The sequence below is a fragment of the Eschrichtius robustus genome, chromosome 2 (genome assembly GCF_028021215.1).
Source record: "Eschrichtius robustus isolate mEscRob2 chromosome 2, mEscRob2.pri, whole genome shotgun sequence".
Taxonomy (NCBI): Eukaryota; Metazoa; Chordata; class Mammalia; order Artiodactyla; family Eschrichtiidae; genus Eschrichtius; species Eschrichtius robustus.
Window position 1 is genome coordinate 114545513 of NC_090825.1, and position 16760 is coordinate 114562272.

Below are 16760 nucleotides of genomic sequence, written 5' to 3' on the forward strand. Positions count from 1 at the left end.
TGCGCACTCAGAACAGAGGAGAACCATCTTCCTTCACAGCGCTTCTTAACTCTGCATCTCTCTTCTGCATCTGGACAGAAATGAGCCATTTGCTAATTGTTTAACAGCTGTCAATGAACTAAACGTCGTGGGAGGAGGGGAAGAGCAGACGGGTGTTTGCCGGCTTGTTTGTCCATTCCCAGCAGCCGGGCTGATGCCAGCTAGCAGGGTGAACAGGGCTCCCAGGGCCACTCCAAGGGCCCTCCCCTCAGAGGTCAGGCCGTGCAGCTTCTGCCTGGACACGAGCAGTCCCAGCCCTGACGTCTGAGTTCCGGTCAGGTGGGTGCAGGGGGAGAGATGTCAAGGCAGTCCTATTAAAAGAGGCCCAGCCAGGAGACACCTACCAGGGCCAGAACCTGGAGCAGCGGGGACCTCCACTCCCGCTCCCTTCTGAGTTTCCAGGTCCCCAGCACCACTCCAGATCTGCTCACAGTTTTCACAAACCGCTCTCCCCTCTAAAGGGAGAGAAAGCTGAGATTGCCCACCTGAAGCCTGGGCTGGCCAGATTCCATCAGCCACAGTGCTGCTTCCCTTCTTACAGGCAAAATTAGAAACTGGCAGCCAGGACCCCAGGAGCCTTCATCTTTCTACGGGGATAACAGCAGAGAAAGGAACGACACTCACAAACGACGGGGTCCCTCTGGTTTAGGCTGAGGCCACAAAGCTGCTGGCAAGAGCAACCGCAAGTCCCATTGGGATCCAGATGGTGAAGATGTCCTTCTGCTGAGCTCAACTAAAATGACTCTCTGTATTTGAAATTGAGACAGTCACCAAGTCCAGCTATGACTTCCTGAATGCCTCTTCAGACTGCTTCCCATCCATCTCTGCAACCACAATACAAGTCCACGCTTCCAGGCTTGCCCAACCACTCCCATCCTGCAGCCAGTGTAAGCCAGTGAAAAAATCAAAGTCCTTAATAAGACCCCCAGTGTTCTTAGGGTAAAGTGCAACCCCTCTCATTTGGCCTTCAAGGCCCTGGAAAAGTGGCCCCTGACACTTTTCTAGCCTCATTTCTGTGTCTAGTTAACCCCTGTCCCCAATCCCCATGTGACACTGCCACAGTGACACATTCACCGGTTCCTTCAAGAGGGTCTGTGCTTTGTTTCATCTCTTCAGCCCCCTCTTTCCTCTGATGAATGAACTCTCTATACCTTCCACCTCCATTCGTACTCCAGGCGACTCTTTCCAGCCTTGAGATCTCAATGAACCATCGCTTCCTCTAAGAAGACTAGTCACACCTCCAGACTGGCTGAGGAGGCCCTGTTCTGGGTCCTGCAGCACCCCGAACATCCCTTATCTGAACACCTATTTTAATGAAAGGACACTGCTTTGTAATCTGTCTACCTTCCTTGTAAGTTCCGTGAAAACCGGGGCTTCATCTTCTGTCATATCCCCAGTATTTAGCACAATGTGTGACACAGAGTAAGAAAGAATTCAATAAACACTTGCTGAATTTCTGGACTCCTTCAGTTTTCCTGGCCAGGAGAATGTGACATCAGGGCAAGTTAAATGATAAGGGTGATCCTTACTACCTAGAAGCCACGTCGAGGGGCAGGGTCTCTACCACATTCTCAAACCAGCTGCGGTGCTGGCCTCCACTTGCCTATTCCCAGCAGGGAGTTTTCTGTTCCTTATCTTTTGTGAGTTATGTTTTGTAGAGTCTGAATATAGAGTCATTTATTGCCATGTAACATCTTATATCCCTTCATCTCAAGATGCTGTGCATTCTTGTGGATTTTGTCTTTGATCTGGGGGAGTCACAGAGGTCTGAGTGGTGTCCCTGGTGCCAGGACACTGGAAGAGCCCTGCTACAGACAGAGGCTTCTAAATGCATCCCCACTCCCATTCTAGGAGCTTCTGCTTGTTCAGGGCCCAGAAGCAGAAAGCAAGCTTGTTTGATGGAACCCGAAGACAAACACCGGGCATCAAGGACAGAGCTGATACCCACGCTCTTTCCTCCCCCTTCTCCTGTCAGTGCTCCCCACAGACCTCAGATCCATCTGTGAAAGGGTGAACACTTCCCCTGGAGGACTGGGATTATTTATTACAGGTTTCCTTGATGATGACAGGACTGGGCTGCAATATATTTTTGCCAAAACTGATTTTTGTGAATGTGATTTATGACATCAAATCATTTCCAGTTGTGCATGCATCCTGGTCTCATCTGTCCTTTGTTTCTTGACCCCAATGACCCAAAAAAGGCCATAACTCCAGGGAATGGGAAGTCACTTGTTCACTAACAGTTAACTCATTCACTCTATTAACTGCCCATCTACTGGTGGTCCTGTGGCAGCTTTGCCTGTGAGACTAACATATGTTCTTGAACCTCAATAAAGAAGTGGCCATATGTTTAGGGGCAATAGCTAAATCACTCCAATACTGAACCCGACCAGTCTGAAATATCCCCCTTGGAAGGAAGTCCCATTGCACACCACGAGGGTTTAGAATTGGTCTTGGCTTCAGAGGTCTTGAGCAGTCAACGCCTGCCTTCAGCATGAGTCATTTGATTCATTTCTTTAGGAAAAAGAGAACGCCAACTTTCTGGAAGTGGATAGAAAACTAGGAGATTAATGTCAAAAACCAACACCCACACCATTTTCCACTGCACTGCTGCCCCTCCACCAGCCTCTCCCCTTTGTTTTAACTGGAAGCAGGTGATCACAGATACCCAGGCAAGAGACTCTGAGTGTCAAATTCTGCCACTGCCCTTGACTCTTTGGGCCTCAGTCTACCCCACATGGAGGATGGGGAGAAAGGCACTACAAGTTCTGATAAGAAGGCATTAGGTCTCTTCTTTTGCTCCAAGAAAAGACAGCTGACCAGGTCTGGGAAACTCAGGACTGAGGCAGGTGCAGGAATTCAAGGGCACTAGAGGAAGAGCAGGCTGGGGCAGACTTTGGGGCTCTGCCCAGCAGTATCTGGAAGCCATTCCTGTTTTGAAAAATCATTGCAAAGGAGCCTTCCAAATCCTGATCCTGCCTCTTAAACAACCTGTAAGCAGGCAACCTTCTCTAACCCAAAAGGCCAACTTTCCTGCTCAAACTGCAGGGGAGCCCTGACCAGCAAACATTTGCAGAGGCATTCCCTGGGCAGCTGACAGCATTGCAAGCCACATCTGACAGGTTATGACTGCTCCTTGTAGCTCAGGGGTCATAGGCAGCTGGCATTTGAAGCTCCTTCTGCGAACGAGAGACAGAGGCAAGCGGGCAGGTTGCTGCTGGAGTTTGATGTGCAACGTGCCACTTGCCCAAACAGCCTCGATCACTCACTGACATTTCATGGCTCGTCTCTAACCGCAGGCTCCAGGATCAGACAGTTCACTCCAGAGCTGGAGGGAATAACTGAACAGCACAAACTGATCTTCACAAAGACAGAATCATTGCAAAGAGCCTCTCTCTGCCGGGGCTCCAGGCTGGGTGTTTAGCTAAGCAACTTGGCCCAGGCTGGGGGTTTAGCTAAGCAACTTGGCCCAGGCTGGGGATGGCTTATTTCTCTCAATCACTAAGCTCTCGGCAACCCCTTCACTCGAATCCCGGAAGGGTTGCACAGACTGGAATCTCTCCATTCCTTCTCCGCTGGGGTCCTCAGTGGCTCTTCTCTCTTATCCATGATACCGAGCACCCACTGTGTGTCCTGTGCCTGGTGAAGGTAGACAGGCATTGTTTCTACCTCTAGGGCCACACACGCTCTTAAGCCTGCCACTTAAGGCAGACGTGGGCAAGAAGGCACTTACAGTAGCAAGCGTCCTGCAAGCCTGGCATTGCCTCACCACCTGCTCACTTTCCAAGCTTTGGCTGAATGTCTCCTCTTGGACTGTCCTCACATCCGCCCTCTCCTCCTCATCTCCTGTGCCTCTCCCCTCACTGTCACAGCCACCAATAGGGCATCCTCTTAGCTCTTCAAACTCATCATCCTGCTTTAGAGCCTTGGCCTATGCTGTTTCCTCTATCTAGAACATTCTACCAATGCCCCCTCTCAGAGTTTAAAGGACACCTCCTCAGAAAGGCCTTCTCAGCAGGCAACCTTCTCTAACACAAAAAGCCAACTTTCCTGCTCAAACTGCAGGGGGGCCCTGACCAGCATACATTTGCAGAGACATTCCCTGGGCAGCTGACAGCATCTCAAGCCACAGCTGACAGGTTACGACTGTTCCTTGTAGCTCGGGGGTCAGGGGGAGCTGGCATTTGAAGCTATAAAGCACTCTGTCTCTTTCAGAGCACCACATGTATTTCGTTGGTACCAGTTACCAAAATTTGAAGTTACCTATTGATTTGTTTGGTCAGTTATTTCTGTCTGTCTCCCCTACCAGAGTGTAACCTCCAAGTGAGCAGGGATGGCGTCGGTCTGGTTCCCCACTGCCCTTCCATGCTCTGCACAGTACCTAGAACAATGACAAGTGTCCAAGAGATAGTTGCTGGACAAACGAATGAAGGATCTGTCTAGGGTAGGTGATTACGGAGACAGACTCTGGAGGGCTTTGCTGTTGACGGTGAAGGGTCTCAGCTTAGTTGTGACTGCAAGAGGAGAGCTATCCATACATTTTAAGTGGGGGAGACGTACAAACAGACTTTTATTGCAGAATTACCCTCACCTCCTATGTCATGTGGAAATGGATTTGGGGGGCCGGGGAAAGGCAGACTGGAGGTAAAGAGTCCCATTAGGAGGTGTCTATAGAAACCAAAGTCCTCACTACTCAAAGTGTGGTCCGTGGACCAGCAGCATGGACGTCACCTGGGAACTTGCCAGAAATGCAGAATCTCAGGCACCACATCAGACCTGCTCTGTCATAATCTGCATTTTAACAGAATCTCCAGGCAATTGTTCACATACCTAGAAGCTGGGCTTTAGGTGAAAGACAATGATGGCCTGATCTGCCTTCGGGGAGTGGGGGACGGATCTGAGTCATCAATGTTATTATAAATGCACTAGTCCAGACAGCACAGGGTGTTAGAAGCAAGCCTGCGGTTCCTTTGGGGTCAGGGAGAGACGCGAAGCAGGGATGGTAGGCACACTCAGCCAAGCTGGGCTGAGCTACTGAGCCAGGATGTTGTGGCTGTGACCCTGGGCAGAGAAGCTGTAATTCACACGGCAGGTCTGACGCTGGGGAGGTGTGGCTTACTGACTCTGCCCGTGAAGAAGAGCCAACTTTTCTATTTCCACTATATCGTAAGTTTCCCCAGCACCTGGCACAGAGCCTGGTGCATAAGAAGGGCTCTAGTGATACCTGTTGAAAGAACAAAGGAACTACCAAGCAGTAATTATGATACTGATATCCTAAGGCAGCTTACACGGGTCTGGGTGCAAGCTAGATGAACCCTCTGGCTTCCCGTTTTGTTACATATATTCCCTTTGGTTAGAAAACTGTGAAAATCCGAGAGAATAAACATCTACTTTCAGTGAATAAAAGTGCATGACTCACTCTTTTGGTGAATAATAATACATGATTATCATTATTACTTGTAATAATCCTGATAAGCTTCTGAGGACAGCAGGCAGTGAGGGACCCCCAGGCCTATGCAGTCTCCACGCTGTAAAGGTCAGGATGGTGAGGGGATCGCAGAGAACAGAAGCTATGTGTGCAGTGGGGGAGGGACAGAGGTGGGACCGGCGTAAAGGCCCAAGCCCAAGGACCACAAGGCAACAAGTGACAGGGAGTCACCAGTTACAACTCTTATCAGCCCCAGACTCCCTTCTGCAAATGATCCCTACAGAGAAAACAAGAAGAGAGATAAAAGCGGTGCAGCTCTGGCTGGAGGGGGTGGGAGAGTCAGAGCCCCACTCCTTGCCCCCCACCCTGTCTCAGACACGCACACACAACTCTTCACGCCTAGCACTAAGGGTGTGGGAGCGCGTGCTGATTTATATTTGTTGAATGAGAGAATAAGCAAACCCCTGTCGATTCTGTGGTTTCTTTCGTTCATTATCCCACCGAAATGTACCCATTCCCAAACACAAATGGACAACCTTAGCCCAAGGACACTGCCTGGAGTTCCAAGAACAAATGGTCACCTCCTTCCTCCACCCTGGTGATCCCTGCTTCCCTGCCTGCAATTCCTTTTATTAGAGCCCAGATGAAATGCTCCTCCTCTGTGAAACTTCTCCTCCTTGCTCCAGCAAGAATAAATAGACCCCCTTTATGCCTAGTCCCTTTTTCTATGAAACCATTTTCTCTTCACTGGTTTGAGTTAAAATGACCTGTCACCATACTAGCAACCCTGCCCCCCCCACCGCATTAGACTGTAAGCCCGGAAGTCCCCAGAGAAAGGAACAGCAGCCCCTCTAGCCCCAGGACCTGGTGTCGTGCTGGATACATTCTAGAGACACAATAAATGCAGCTTAAACGTGTGCCGACATCATACACCTCCCTATCACCACTCTGTCTGTAAGGCAGGCATCCTGGGCCTCCCTCACATCTTTGCTCCCCATCAGCTGAGCTTTGGAACAGCTTACTTCCTCACCTCCTCCAGGAAGCTGGCCTAGATTCACTTCAGGATCACACACCACTCTCAGAATCACCCCTCCCCTAAGCCCTTGATCACTCCAGTTACATAGGAGAGAACGCTTTTATCTTGTCTCTTAGGCCAAAGAGTCTGTTCGTGTGGCAGCTTCTCAAGGGCAAGCCCCAAAGTCCACCGAGACTCACAGGCCCCCGTTTTGGCCCAGAGAGCCTTGTCAGAACAAACAGACACAGAGTACTTTTTGATGACAAAAAAGAGAACGAAGAAGACCGACCTTGGACGTATAGGTGTGGCCGTCGGAGCCGCAGACCATGGCTGACTGTGCCGTGGGACAGGGCTTGCACTTGACCAAATTCGAAGGTCCAACCCAGTGTCTGTGGGCTACATTCCCCTTCTTTTGCCTGAGGATGAAAAAAAGAGGGCATAAAGTAACTGAAGCTCTGGTCTCCATGGTCTTTCCTCCAGGTTACCTGGATACAGGCCAAATAAATAAAGGCTGGTCAAATAGCCAGGCACATCCTGAAGGCCCCTGGCCAGCAACCCCATTTGTTCCAACTTGCTGACAGGGGGCAGGAGACAGCTCCAAAAGCCTAGGTTCAACCCACCAGATGGATGGAGGAAAGCAATGTGGCCATTAAAAATGCTGTAAACACATGACTTATTGACATGAAGAGACATTCACAACACACTAAAAAGACAATGAGAGAATGACTCCGTCAACTTCCCCAGCGCCCCATCTGGGGTGTGGCAGATCGCAGGTGCCCCCAAACAGCACCCAGAGCCTCAGACGCCTCCGGGGCCGACCAGCAGCCTCCGAGTGGGAGGGTGCAGAGACAACTCAGAGAACAGTCTAGATAGAAATGCATCTCCAAACACAACCAAATGACTTTATCACAGCTGTGGAAAACCATCTCGGGATACGTTTTAAAGCAATTTCAGTCCGGCTTTCAATTTGCCATTCAATAGCGCGGTTCTGAGGTGATGTCACTTTCAACTGCTAAAATCATCATAATTCTGCTCTTTCATTCCAGCTCCAGTCTCCCCCTATCCTGACCTTTGTCATAATGATAAATGGTGCTATTAGGATGGCTTATGTCGATGGAAGGAACCCCATCACCATGTCATAAACCACCGAAATAAAGGCCTGCAGTTACGGCCTCCCTTTCTCTCTTAGTTGAGGCTGCTTTCCCAGCAAACCACTGGGAGCCACTCTCCCAGCTGAGGGGCGAGTTCTGGGTGGAGGACAAGTGAGTGTGAGCTGCCCATCAATCAGGCGGGCACTGTGCCCTTGAAGTGCTTTGCTCTGGCAGTCCTGTGAGGTGCTTATTCGGGCGCTAGAGTCAGAAAACACAGGTTCAAAAGTCAGCTCTGCCTCTTACAGTGTGATTGCAGCAGGATATTTCATGCTGTAAATCTCAGTTTCCTTATCTGTAAAATGGGGGTTGGGGGGGGGGGCTGGGAATAGTATCTCCTTCAAGGGGATGGTATGAGGTTTGAAATGAGCTGATGTATGTAAACGACTCAGTATAATGCCTGGAAAATAGGAAGCAACAAAATTGGTGTCTGCTGTTATCATTACTATTTGCCCCAATAGATGGAGGTATAGGGAATGAAAGTACCGTTGCCATAGAAATATGACTTAATTTTAAAGCCCTAGGTTTGGAACGGTGCTGAACTCCCCAGAACTCATGGGCCCCAAGGAGGACATCTTTTCTGCCAGGTGTGGAATGGATCTCCAGCTCCTCAGGAATCGGGGTTTGGCATCTGACATAACCTACCCTCTTCCAAATGAAGGAAAATGAGAAAGAAACGGCACCCACCAACTTGGTTCTTATCCTACTTCAAACCTGCCCCAGCGATTTGGGGGAGGCAGTAAGAGGAGGAAGGTCTGTTTGGGGAACTGCCTTGGAGGCTGACATCGAGAGGAGGACCACGTAGCCACAGCACAACACTTGGAGCCATCAGGGATCCCAGGCTGGACGGGTTGTAGGGCTGAGCCTGTCGGACCAATGAACTGGTAGAGGAAGTCCTACGAGGGCACTTGGAGATGGCCTGGTCCAGGTGACTCATTTTCCTAACAGAAGCAACTAAAGCCAAGCTGGGGAAGAGTCTTGCCCACAGTGATGGAGACAACGGGTGTCTAGGTGTGTGGTAACATTCACATAGCTGTAGTGTGTCCAGGGATGACTCTTCTTCAACCCATCTCAGTCCCACCTAGATGAGCAGCCTGAAAATTTGCTGGGGCACCTGCATGTTTGTCACTGGGGCTCCTGTCTCCAACGCCTCCCCGCTTCCAGAGCAGCTACCCACCTTGTCCCTGCCTCTCTGTCTGGAATAAAAACACCTACTGTTTGCATTTCTAAATCACATGGACATGAGGTCTCCTATTATCCTTAACCAAACACACTTTCTTCTTTCAAGGTGTGTCCTGGACTACTGAAAAGGGGATCGTAGGGGATGGGATGCCATGCAGCGGACAAGCCGGCTGCTGGCACAGGGTTAATCTCAGAGGACGTGATTCCTTCAGAAGAACACCACACATTTATCATCATTCGCAGAGCAGACTGTCTGATGCTGATAATGAATCAGCAAACACAGGCAGCAGTTCTGGTGTCTGGCAGCCCTTCTCCTGGGTCAGTCCCCAGCGTGCATTGCCACAACTGAAGCAGTTCTTGTTTTGAGTTCCCAGAAAGCGGCAATAAAGTCCAAAGAGTGGGCTGCTTTGCTGGAGCAGACATAACCGTGTGCAATGATGCCCCAGAGGAAGGAAGCCTGAAGGAGCTCAGCCAAAGGCAGACAAGGGAGAAGTGAACACTGAGCCACTGGCTTTGAGGAAAAGATAGAACAACCTATTAATCACCAGCTAGTGGTGGGTTGGTTATCCCTGTCTCTGGACCTGAACGTCACTATCAAGCGCGTTAAGGGGAGGCAAAGAGGTGAAGCTGGCCAGTGCTTCCTAGTGGGCCTGATGCATCAAGGATGCTCGATATATCCTTATTGGGTGAGTGGGTGGTACCCTGCGTGCTGACCACTGCAGCGGTTACTAGCAGTTAATCACAAAATCACAGACTATCTGAGCCAGAAAATACCTTAAAATGAATCTAGTCTAAGAACTTTATTTTATAAATGAGGAATTGGACACACATAGCAGAAGTGAACTGCCCAGTGTCACAAAGAAATATGGCCAAGTTCCTCCATATATATCTGTCAGGTTGAAGTCATCCTGAAAATGACTGCATTGCTCTAGGACCATTTTAATTCCCCTATTTTGGCATCTATATTTTCACCATCAGGGCTCAGTTTTATAAATAAAATCCCCGTGAAGCACTGTCCTTGACTCTGCACCTGCAGTGGAGAAAGCTTTCTCTCATACCTGATGCCAGGTGGTCACGGATTATGCCCAGGAGGAACCACGTCTGACTTCTCCTGGGATGCCTTGGGGACTAGAGGTACAAAGGCCAAGCCGTTCTGAGTTTTCCCAATTCTAATGAGACAAACATACTTATTATATCCAGGCAAACCCAGGTGTTCCTTACCCCACTAGGACCCTAGCGGAGATGGCACCCAAACCTATAGTCTCCGTCCAGAGGCCAAATTACACAAAGTAATGTACAAGTATATGTGAGCCCAAGGAGGCATAACTTCCCTGGTTATTGTGTGTATATTTCAATCCCCACAATTCAGAGCAAACCATAAAAAATAACCAACCCAGTCAAGGCAAGGGACTAAGCTTTCTGGCTCTAAGATATTTCACTTCTTGAGTCAATGAAGAGTGAAATCCGATGAAGGTGTCTTGATGGGATTGCTATTCCCAATGTCAGAGACATTCATCAACTGGGGCGACACAAGCAATTTAGTCCAGGAGGCAGGTCCTGCCAGCCTTCCCTTTGGCCACAGAGCCCTAACTCCATCCCAGCCTGGCTGCTGCTGGGGGCAGCCACGCCTCCTACCCTACACACAGCGCGGCACAGAACATCCCAACCGGCAAGAGGGAGAGAAGAAAGACAATCGGAAGATCGCCGGCATTGCTTACTCTCTTTCGCTCAGTTCCTTATTCTTGATCCTTTTTTTTTTAAGTTTACCAAAATTCCCAGCATGTATGTTTTTGAAGCAGAGTGATGATTCTTAAGTCCAAATCTGGTGACGCGACTCCCATGCTTTAATTCTCCATCTTCTCCCCACCTCCTAGGGCATCGTCTGAACTCCTAGTTTTGCTGTTAAACTGACTGAGCCTGTCTTCACTGGGTCACTGTCTGTCTGCTTCCCTCTCCAACCTCCCCGCCACACACACATCCATGTATACACACACATACCTATGCATGCACATACACACATACCCCATGTACACACACCCCCATGCACACTCACACCTATGCACGTGCATACGCACATACATCATGCACACGCACACACCCCATGCACACGCACGTGTGCACGCATATACACACCCATGCACACAATGTGCACATGCACACTGACCACCAATGCCAAATATTTTTTCTCCAGCCACCCTTTGCTACTTCCCAGAGGCCACCAAAGGGCTCTGTACCCCTGTGCCATCGTGTGAGATTTTCCCAGATCTGAAACACCTTCATTCACCCACATTTCTCCCCTCCAACCCTCTCTGCCTCATAAGGCCTCCTTCAAGGCCCAGTTCAAAAATCCCCTCCCCCAGGAAGTCTCCGGGGGCCCTTCCACAGGCAGGCAGGCCGCACTCTCAGCCCAGCATGGCCCTGTGATCACTTCTGCTCAGTCTCCCCCACTGGTCTCCAAGCAAGCACCTTGATTGACTGGACCAAATGTTAAGACGCTATTATGATTCAGATAGAACCTGGCATACACCCAAGCTAAAAGCCTTGGAGCCCATCCTGGACACCTCCCTTCCCTGCCCTCACCACTTCTCCCCATCACTCAGGTCCTACTGATTCTACCTCCAGCCAGCCATATCAGCCCCTTACATGTGCCATGCAAACTCAAGTCTGTATTGACTTGGTAAACGCTTTCTACCTACAGAGCAAATATCTGCCCCTTGTCTAAGCTGCAAATCGACTGCTTTCCATGAAGTTTCTCCTCCCCCTGGGAGCCCTACCCCAAGCAGAATTAACCATGACATTATTTGTCCCAACACACACCTTGTTCAGACCCAACTGTGACAGTCACCACAGCACAAAGCAGTTCCTTTTGTTTCTGTCTTCCTCAATAGACTGTACACTCCTCAAGGGTAGTGACTGTGTCTTAATCATATTTGTGCCCCTGGTGCTTGGAAACATGGTTGACCCTTGACACATGGGTGTGCTCAGTGAAATAAGTGAATTTATTAATTTGGACTTCTAGAACTTTCTCCTTTTATTTCTGGAAATTATTAGCACTACCCAGAAGACAAAAATCTCATGTTGTTTAAGCAGTAAGAATTTGACCGACTAAGAAATCCTAATTCAGACTTGCAAAAAACAATTAGCAAAAATGTCTGAAGACAGCAGAAAAGTGGGTAGGGAGGACTCTCCTGTGCTTCTGAGGGCTGAGGGACCCCCATCCTCTTGAAGGGAGATTGTCTCCAAAGCTGGGGGAGGACCTCCGAGACAGAGCTTCCAAATTCCCAACTGAGGGTAATTTTCAAACCCGGGAACGAGAGATGAGAATTCTCAAGAACTCTCGAGAATTGCTGAAATAATAAGTTTTCCTGTCTTCTTCTCAATACTATATTTATGTGTTTTTTTAAAACAAATAGGAAATATTAAGTTTAGTAGTATTTATAAAGAAATGTAGCTTTAAGTGAAAATTCAAACACTAGAAACTGCCAGCAAACGTGATTGGGTAGTATTCAAGTAATGTGTTATTTGGATCTTCTAGCAAGTTAACATCACTGCACAGAATCACATGTTGATACTTGTTCTAAAACTACTTTTTGGAACACCACTCAGAGGATTTCTATAAGGTACACTATGCAAATACATTTATTACTATTCATTTTATTTACAAGAGCAACTCACCACTGGCAGCACAGTGGATGACGACCACATTCTTATAAGACGGCAATAGCTACAGGCAGGACAGACCAGATCATGACTGCCCTTTCCTGTCCTAGTTCCTGGAAACGTCAACCTTAACCCTCAGGTCCACATGTCATCATTTCCTGCTCTTGCTTCCCACTGGACCCTGCCACTCTTCACTCAGAGATCCCTACCCTCACCAATCAAGGCAAGTCCCAAGTCCTGCCACTTCCCCAGCTGACAAGCAAGGGAGTCTTTGATGACAGGAGTTGTGACCCAGTATTTCACATGACCATGGGCAGAGTAGGGCCATAATCAGGGCCCACAGTAAAAGTGTCAGAACAAAGACTTCTAGAGAACTTTTTTCCAGCAATCAATATATATGCAGGTGTAAATTTCCTTATATCAATCCCACAGGATGAAATTCAACAAAGTGTATCAAAAATACTTGAATGATGCAGTGGGGTAGGGGCTGCAGCTGTATAGAACTGCTGACATTTTTTTCAAATTTTTTTTAAAAATTATTTATTTATTTATTTTTGGCTGTGTTGGGTCTTCGTTGCGGTGCACGGGCTTCTCATTGTGGTGGCTTCTCTTGTTGCGGAGCACAGGCCCTAGGCACACAGGCTTCAGTAGTTGTGGCTTGTGGGCTCAGTAGCTGTGGCGCATGGGCTCTAGAGCACAGGCTCAGTAGTTGTGGCATACGGGCTCAGTTGCTCCGCGGCATGTGGGGTCTTCCCGGACCAGGGCTCGAACCCGTGTCCCCTGCCTTGGCAGGCGGATTCTTAACCGCTGCGCCACCAGGGAAGTCCTTTCTTCAGTTACTGAAGAAGACAAGACCTCTTCATTTTATTTAACACACTGTGCATTCTAACGTGTTTGCATAACTTTTGATAGAACTGTTTCACTCTGCATATGAACAGCTGGTAAAAGAGAAGAGCAATTCCAGGTCACAAACAGTAGCAACAGCACTCCAGTTCTTTTCTGTGACTGCTCCACTCCAGTCTAAATGCCCTGAACACTTCTCCCTGACTCCTCGCCCACAACAACACCCTGGCAGCAGATGCTGCCATTACTCCATTTAATGGAAGGAAAAAACAGAGGCCTGCATAACCAGTCCCAGGCCCTTCTTCTCTGTCCTGTCTTTGTTCTCTCGCCAAATCTCTATGGCAGACCTGTCAGCTCAGAGGCCTGGAGAACCCACCCAGGAACCAACCCTTTCCATTAATCACAGTGCCTGTTTGCTGGCAGCCAGCATTACTGCATTTTTACCTTCATGTTAATGTCCGACTGCCCATTGAAAACCAAGATTGAATTTGTTTGCAAGATCAGAACTAATTGCTTCTGAAACAAGGATGGAAGATACTCAGATAGTTGATATGGTGGCTATTTTGAACCAGAGACAAAATAATGAATGTTAATTGGAATGAAAACACGTTAACCACTGAAATAATCTGTCCTGTAAAATGAGGCTATAATTCCTCCATTGTTAGGATTATTTGAGTCATTATACCAAGTCATAAAATTACACAGGAGGAGCATAATGGCCTGTGTCATTTACAAAAGCTGTTTTGTGAGAGAGAAAGGCTCCCACATGAGACATGCTCCATCCTGGTGCCTGTGGGCTCAGGAGTCTCCTTCCTTTTCCAGATGAAGAAGGTCCCAGACACAAGATCCTGTCCAAAGAGAGTCCAAGTTTCCTAATAAACAGATGTCTATTAGAGAACTGTGGAAAGAACGCCCAGCCTCCGTGGAGTAACTATTGTTACTATATTGTGCATCTCGGAGTGTTGTAAGGGCTACTGGGCCCTCACATGGTATAAGCACATGCTGTTTACAGAAGCTTGAAATTTAAAAGGGCAAATGCATAATAATGATAATAGCAGCTACACATTTATTGAGGACTTATGATTCTGCTGATACTACTGTTATCACTACCAGCAACAATAAGGACCATGTTCTGAGCTCTCGCAAAGTTCTTTACATGAACTGTCACATTCACTCCTCCCGGCAGCTCCAAGAAGGAGGGAAGTGCTAGTGCAACATGGGAAGAACGTGGGAAGTGTCGGGAGTGAGTATGAGTCGAGGAGACTTCGTGAGCAAAGCAGACTGATGGGAGGACCCAGACTCACAAGGTGGGCCCTGGTCATCAGGGTGGAGCACCTCCTGATCCACTGATTCAAGCTGGCATGTCACTCACAGGGAAGCCAGCACCCTTGTGTGTCTTCACCCTATCTGGCTTGGCCCAGGTAAGGAGGCTGAGGGTTTGACATACGCCAGGTCGAGGCTCAGATCCATCAGAAGAGATAAGCAGGTGCCAGAATTAGCAGAGAGCCATCAGTCCCCAGGCATGCTTCCAAACCACCACCAAGCCAGCTTTCTAAAGCACCTTCAAAACCCATAGGAAAAGGACGTATTTTTTAAGTTTTTAGAGCAGAACCAGGGCCACCAAAAAGATATGTGCCTGGTATGGATGCAATTCCAAAAGCAGGAACGTCTCCCTGGGTGTATGTGAACGGCAACCTCTGGGCAGCAGTTCATTTCAACTTGAGCCTCCATGACCTGCCTTTCACCTGAGCTGTGTAATGGCCCAGGCAGGTGAAAAGCATCTAATCTTCATAGATGACAAGATTCAGTAGCCAGAGGAGAGTTTCTAACAGCACTGTACGTGCATGTGTAAAAGAGCTGAAAATGTTTAAGAGGGAACACACCACAGGGAACACACCCTTAGCCAGGTAGGACTGAGGGCGTGAGAAAGGGGACCTCCACTTTGTTACTCTATACGTCTAGTATGTGACTCTCTTACAACCATGTATTGCTGGTTTAAACTGATCAAAATCTAAAAAAGGAATGCATTTTCAGAATTTTTAAAGAAATGCATGTTGTCAAGCCTAGCCCTGTCTGCCAACCCGCCATTTCTCCAGTAGTGTTTAAAAAAGTCAAGGTGATTGAAACAGAAGAAAGATCTCCCAGGTGCAGGAAGGAGGGCTGAAAAAAGGGAGTTTATCTATGTAAAAGCCGCCTGACCAGTCCTCAAAGGCTTCAGTGAAGAACAAGGGGTCAGATCTATCTGAACTAAGTTTCTACATTACTGCATTTTGAGGGCCTGTTTAAGCAAAGCCGTCAAAACTGAAGGTATAAGTATTCCAAAGGTGGTTAGGATCCTAGAGACAGTCTACTTTTTCAGTAAACATTTATTATATACCTACGATGTGCCAGAAATTGGGCAAAGAATTCAAAGATAATGCTAGATTTGTGTTAAATGTATCTCCTACAACACACATCACATGTAACAATTATTAATTAGCATAATGATATTTAATTACTCTGGATGGCTGAATTTATTTGGGGTAAGTGTTACTTTAACTGTTTTTATTCTTACCTCCTGAAACGGTAAAGATTCTCTGAGAATGCTAACTTATCCAAGAAAATTTCTATGTGCTACTAATTTCAGGACCCCCATCACCACCCTCTAGCCATTCCACATTTAAGAGCGTCAGAAGCAATCTGTGTGACCAATGGGCAAAAGAAAAGAAGGAAAGGAACCTGCCGAATTACAAACCCAGATCTCTGGTGTTCCTCACATTTCTGGACATTACTTGAATCAAGGTTTCCTTATACCTGAAACCAAATAGATATGTCCAGGGATCCTAATCAAACCTAGCTCTCACCTAAACTCAGAGTGCCCTCAGCGTGCCCACATCAAATCATGAAGATTAGCAGGCTGATGTGATTATGTAAATTCCACTAAGTGGCCTGAGTCTCTGTGTCTGCAGTCACCTTCCATTGAGGCAACGACAGAGCATGGCCACTGGCACCAAGGGGCTCTATGAGGCAGCAAAGGTGGGGTTTTAACTCAAAGTTCAGCTTGTTGAAGAGCTCGGCCACTGGGGCCTGCAGGCAAAACCCACACACGTACACATACACTTACAGGCCCCAGCTAAAACTCTGCTTTGTTAATGCAAAGTGCCAAGCCAGCAGTGTAACAGCAGCTATTAGGGAAATGTAAGTGAACGGCTGGGCTTTCTTTATTCCCTTAGGATCATGGATAGCGGAGTACTGTTGTAAAATTCCATTTCTTCCTAAAAGGGGGCAGGAGAGGAACTGTTACAATTACCCACTGGCCTTTGGCATTCCCATTTGATTTCTTGTTTGCTGATTGTCTTTGTTTGCTGGCCCAAGAAAGCAAGGTCCCTTTCTAGCCCTGAGACCTTAGAGGAAATCTTTAGCAAAGGATACGCTCATTGGAAAAAAATCAAATGAAAGCCCAGGG

The 16760-nt window shown here is 48.0% G+C and overlaps 1 protein-coding gene across 1 annotated transcript in view; it reads right to left on the minus strand.

The window, feature by feature from the left end:
* The window catches only part of SPOCK1 (SPARC (osteonectin), cwcv and kazal like domains proteoglycan 1), a 544877-nt gene that overhangs the window by 125921 nt on the left and 402196 nt on the right, over positions 1-16760 (minus strand). Inside the window, exon 5 of the mRNA XM_068534468.1 lies at positions 6772-6898. Coding sequence (XP_068390569.1) covers positions 6772-6898 — 127 coding nt within the window. The remainder of the gene's footprint in view (positions 1-6771; positions 6899-16760) is intronic.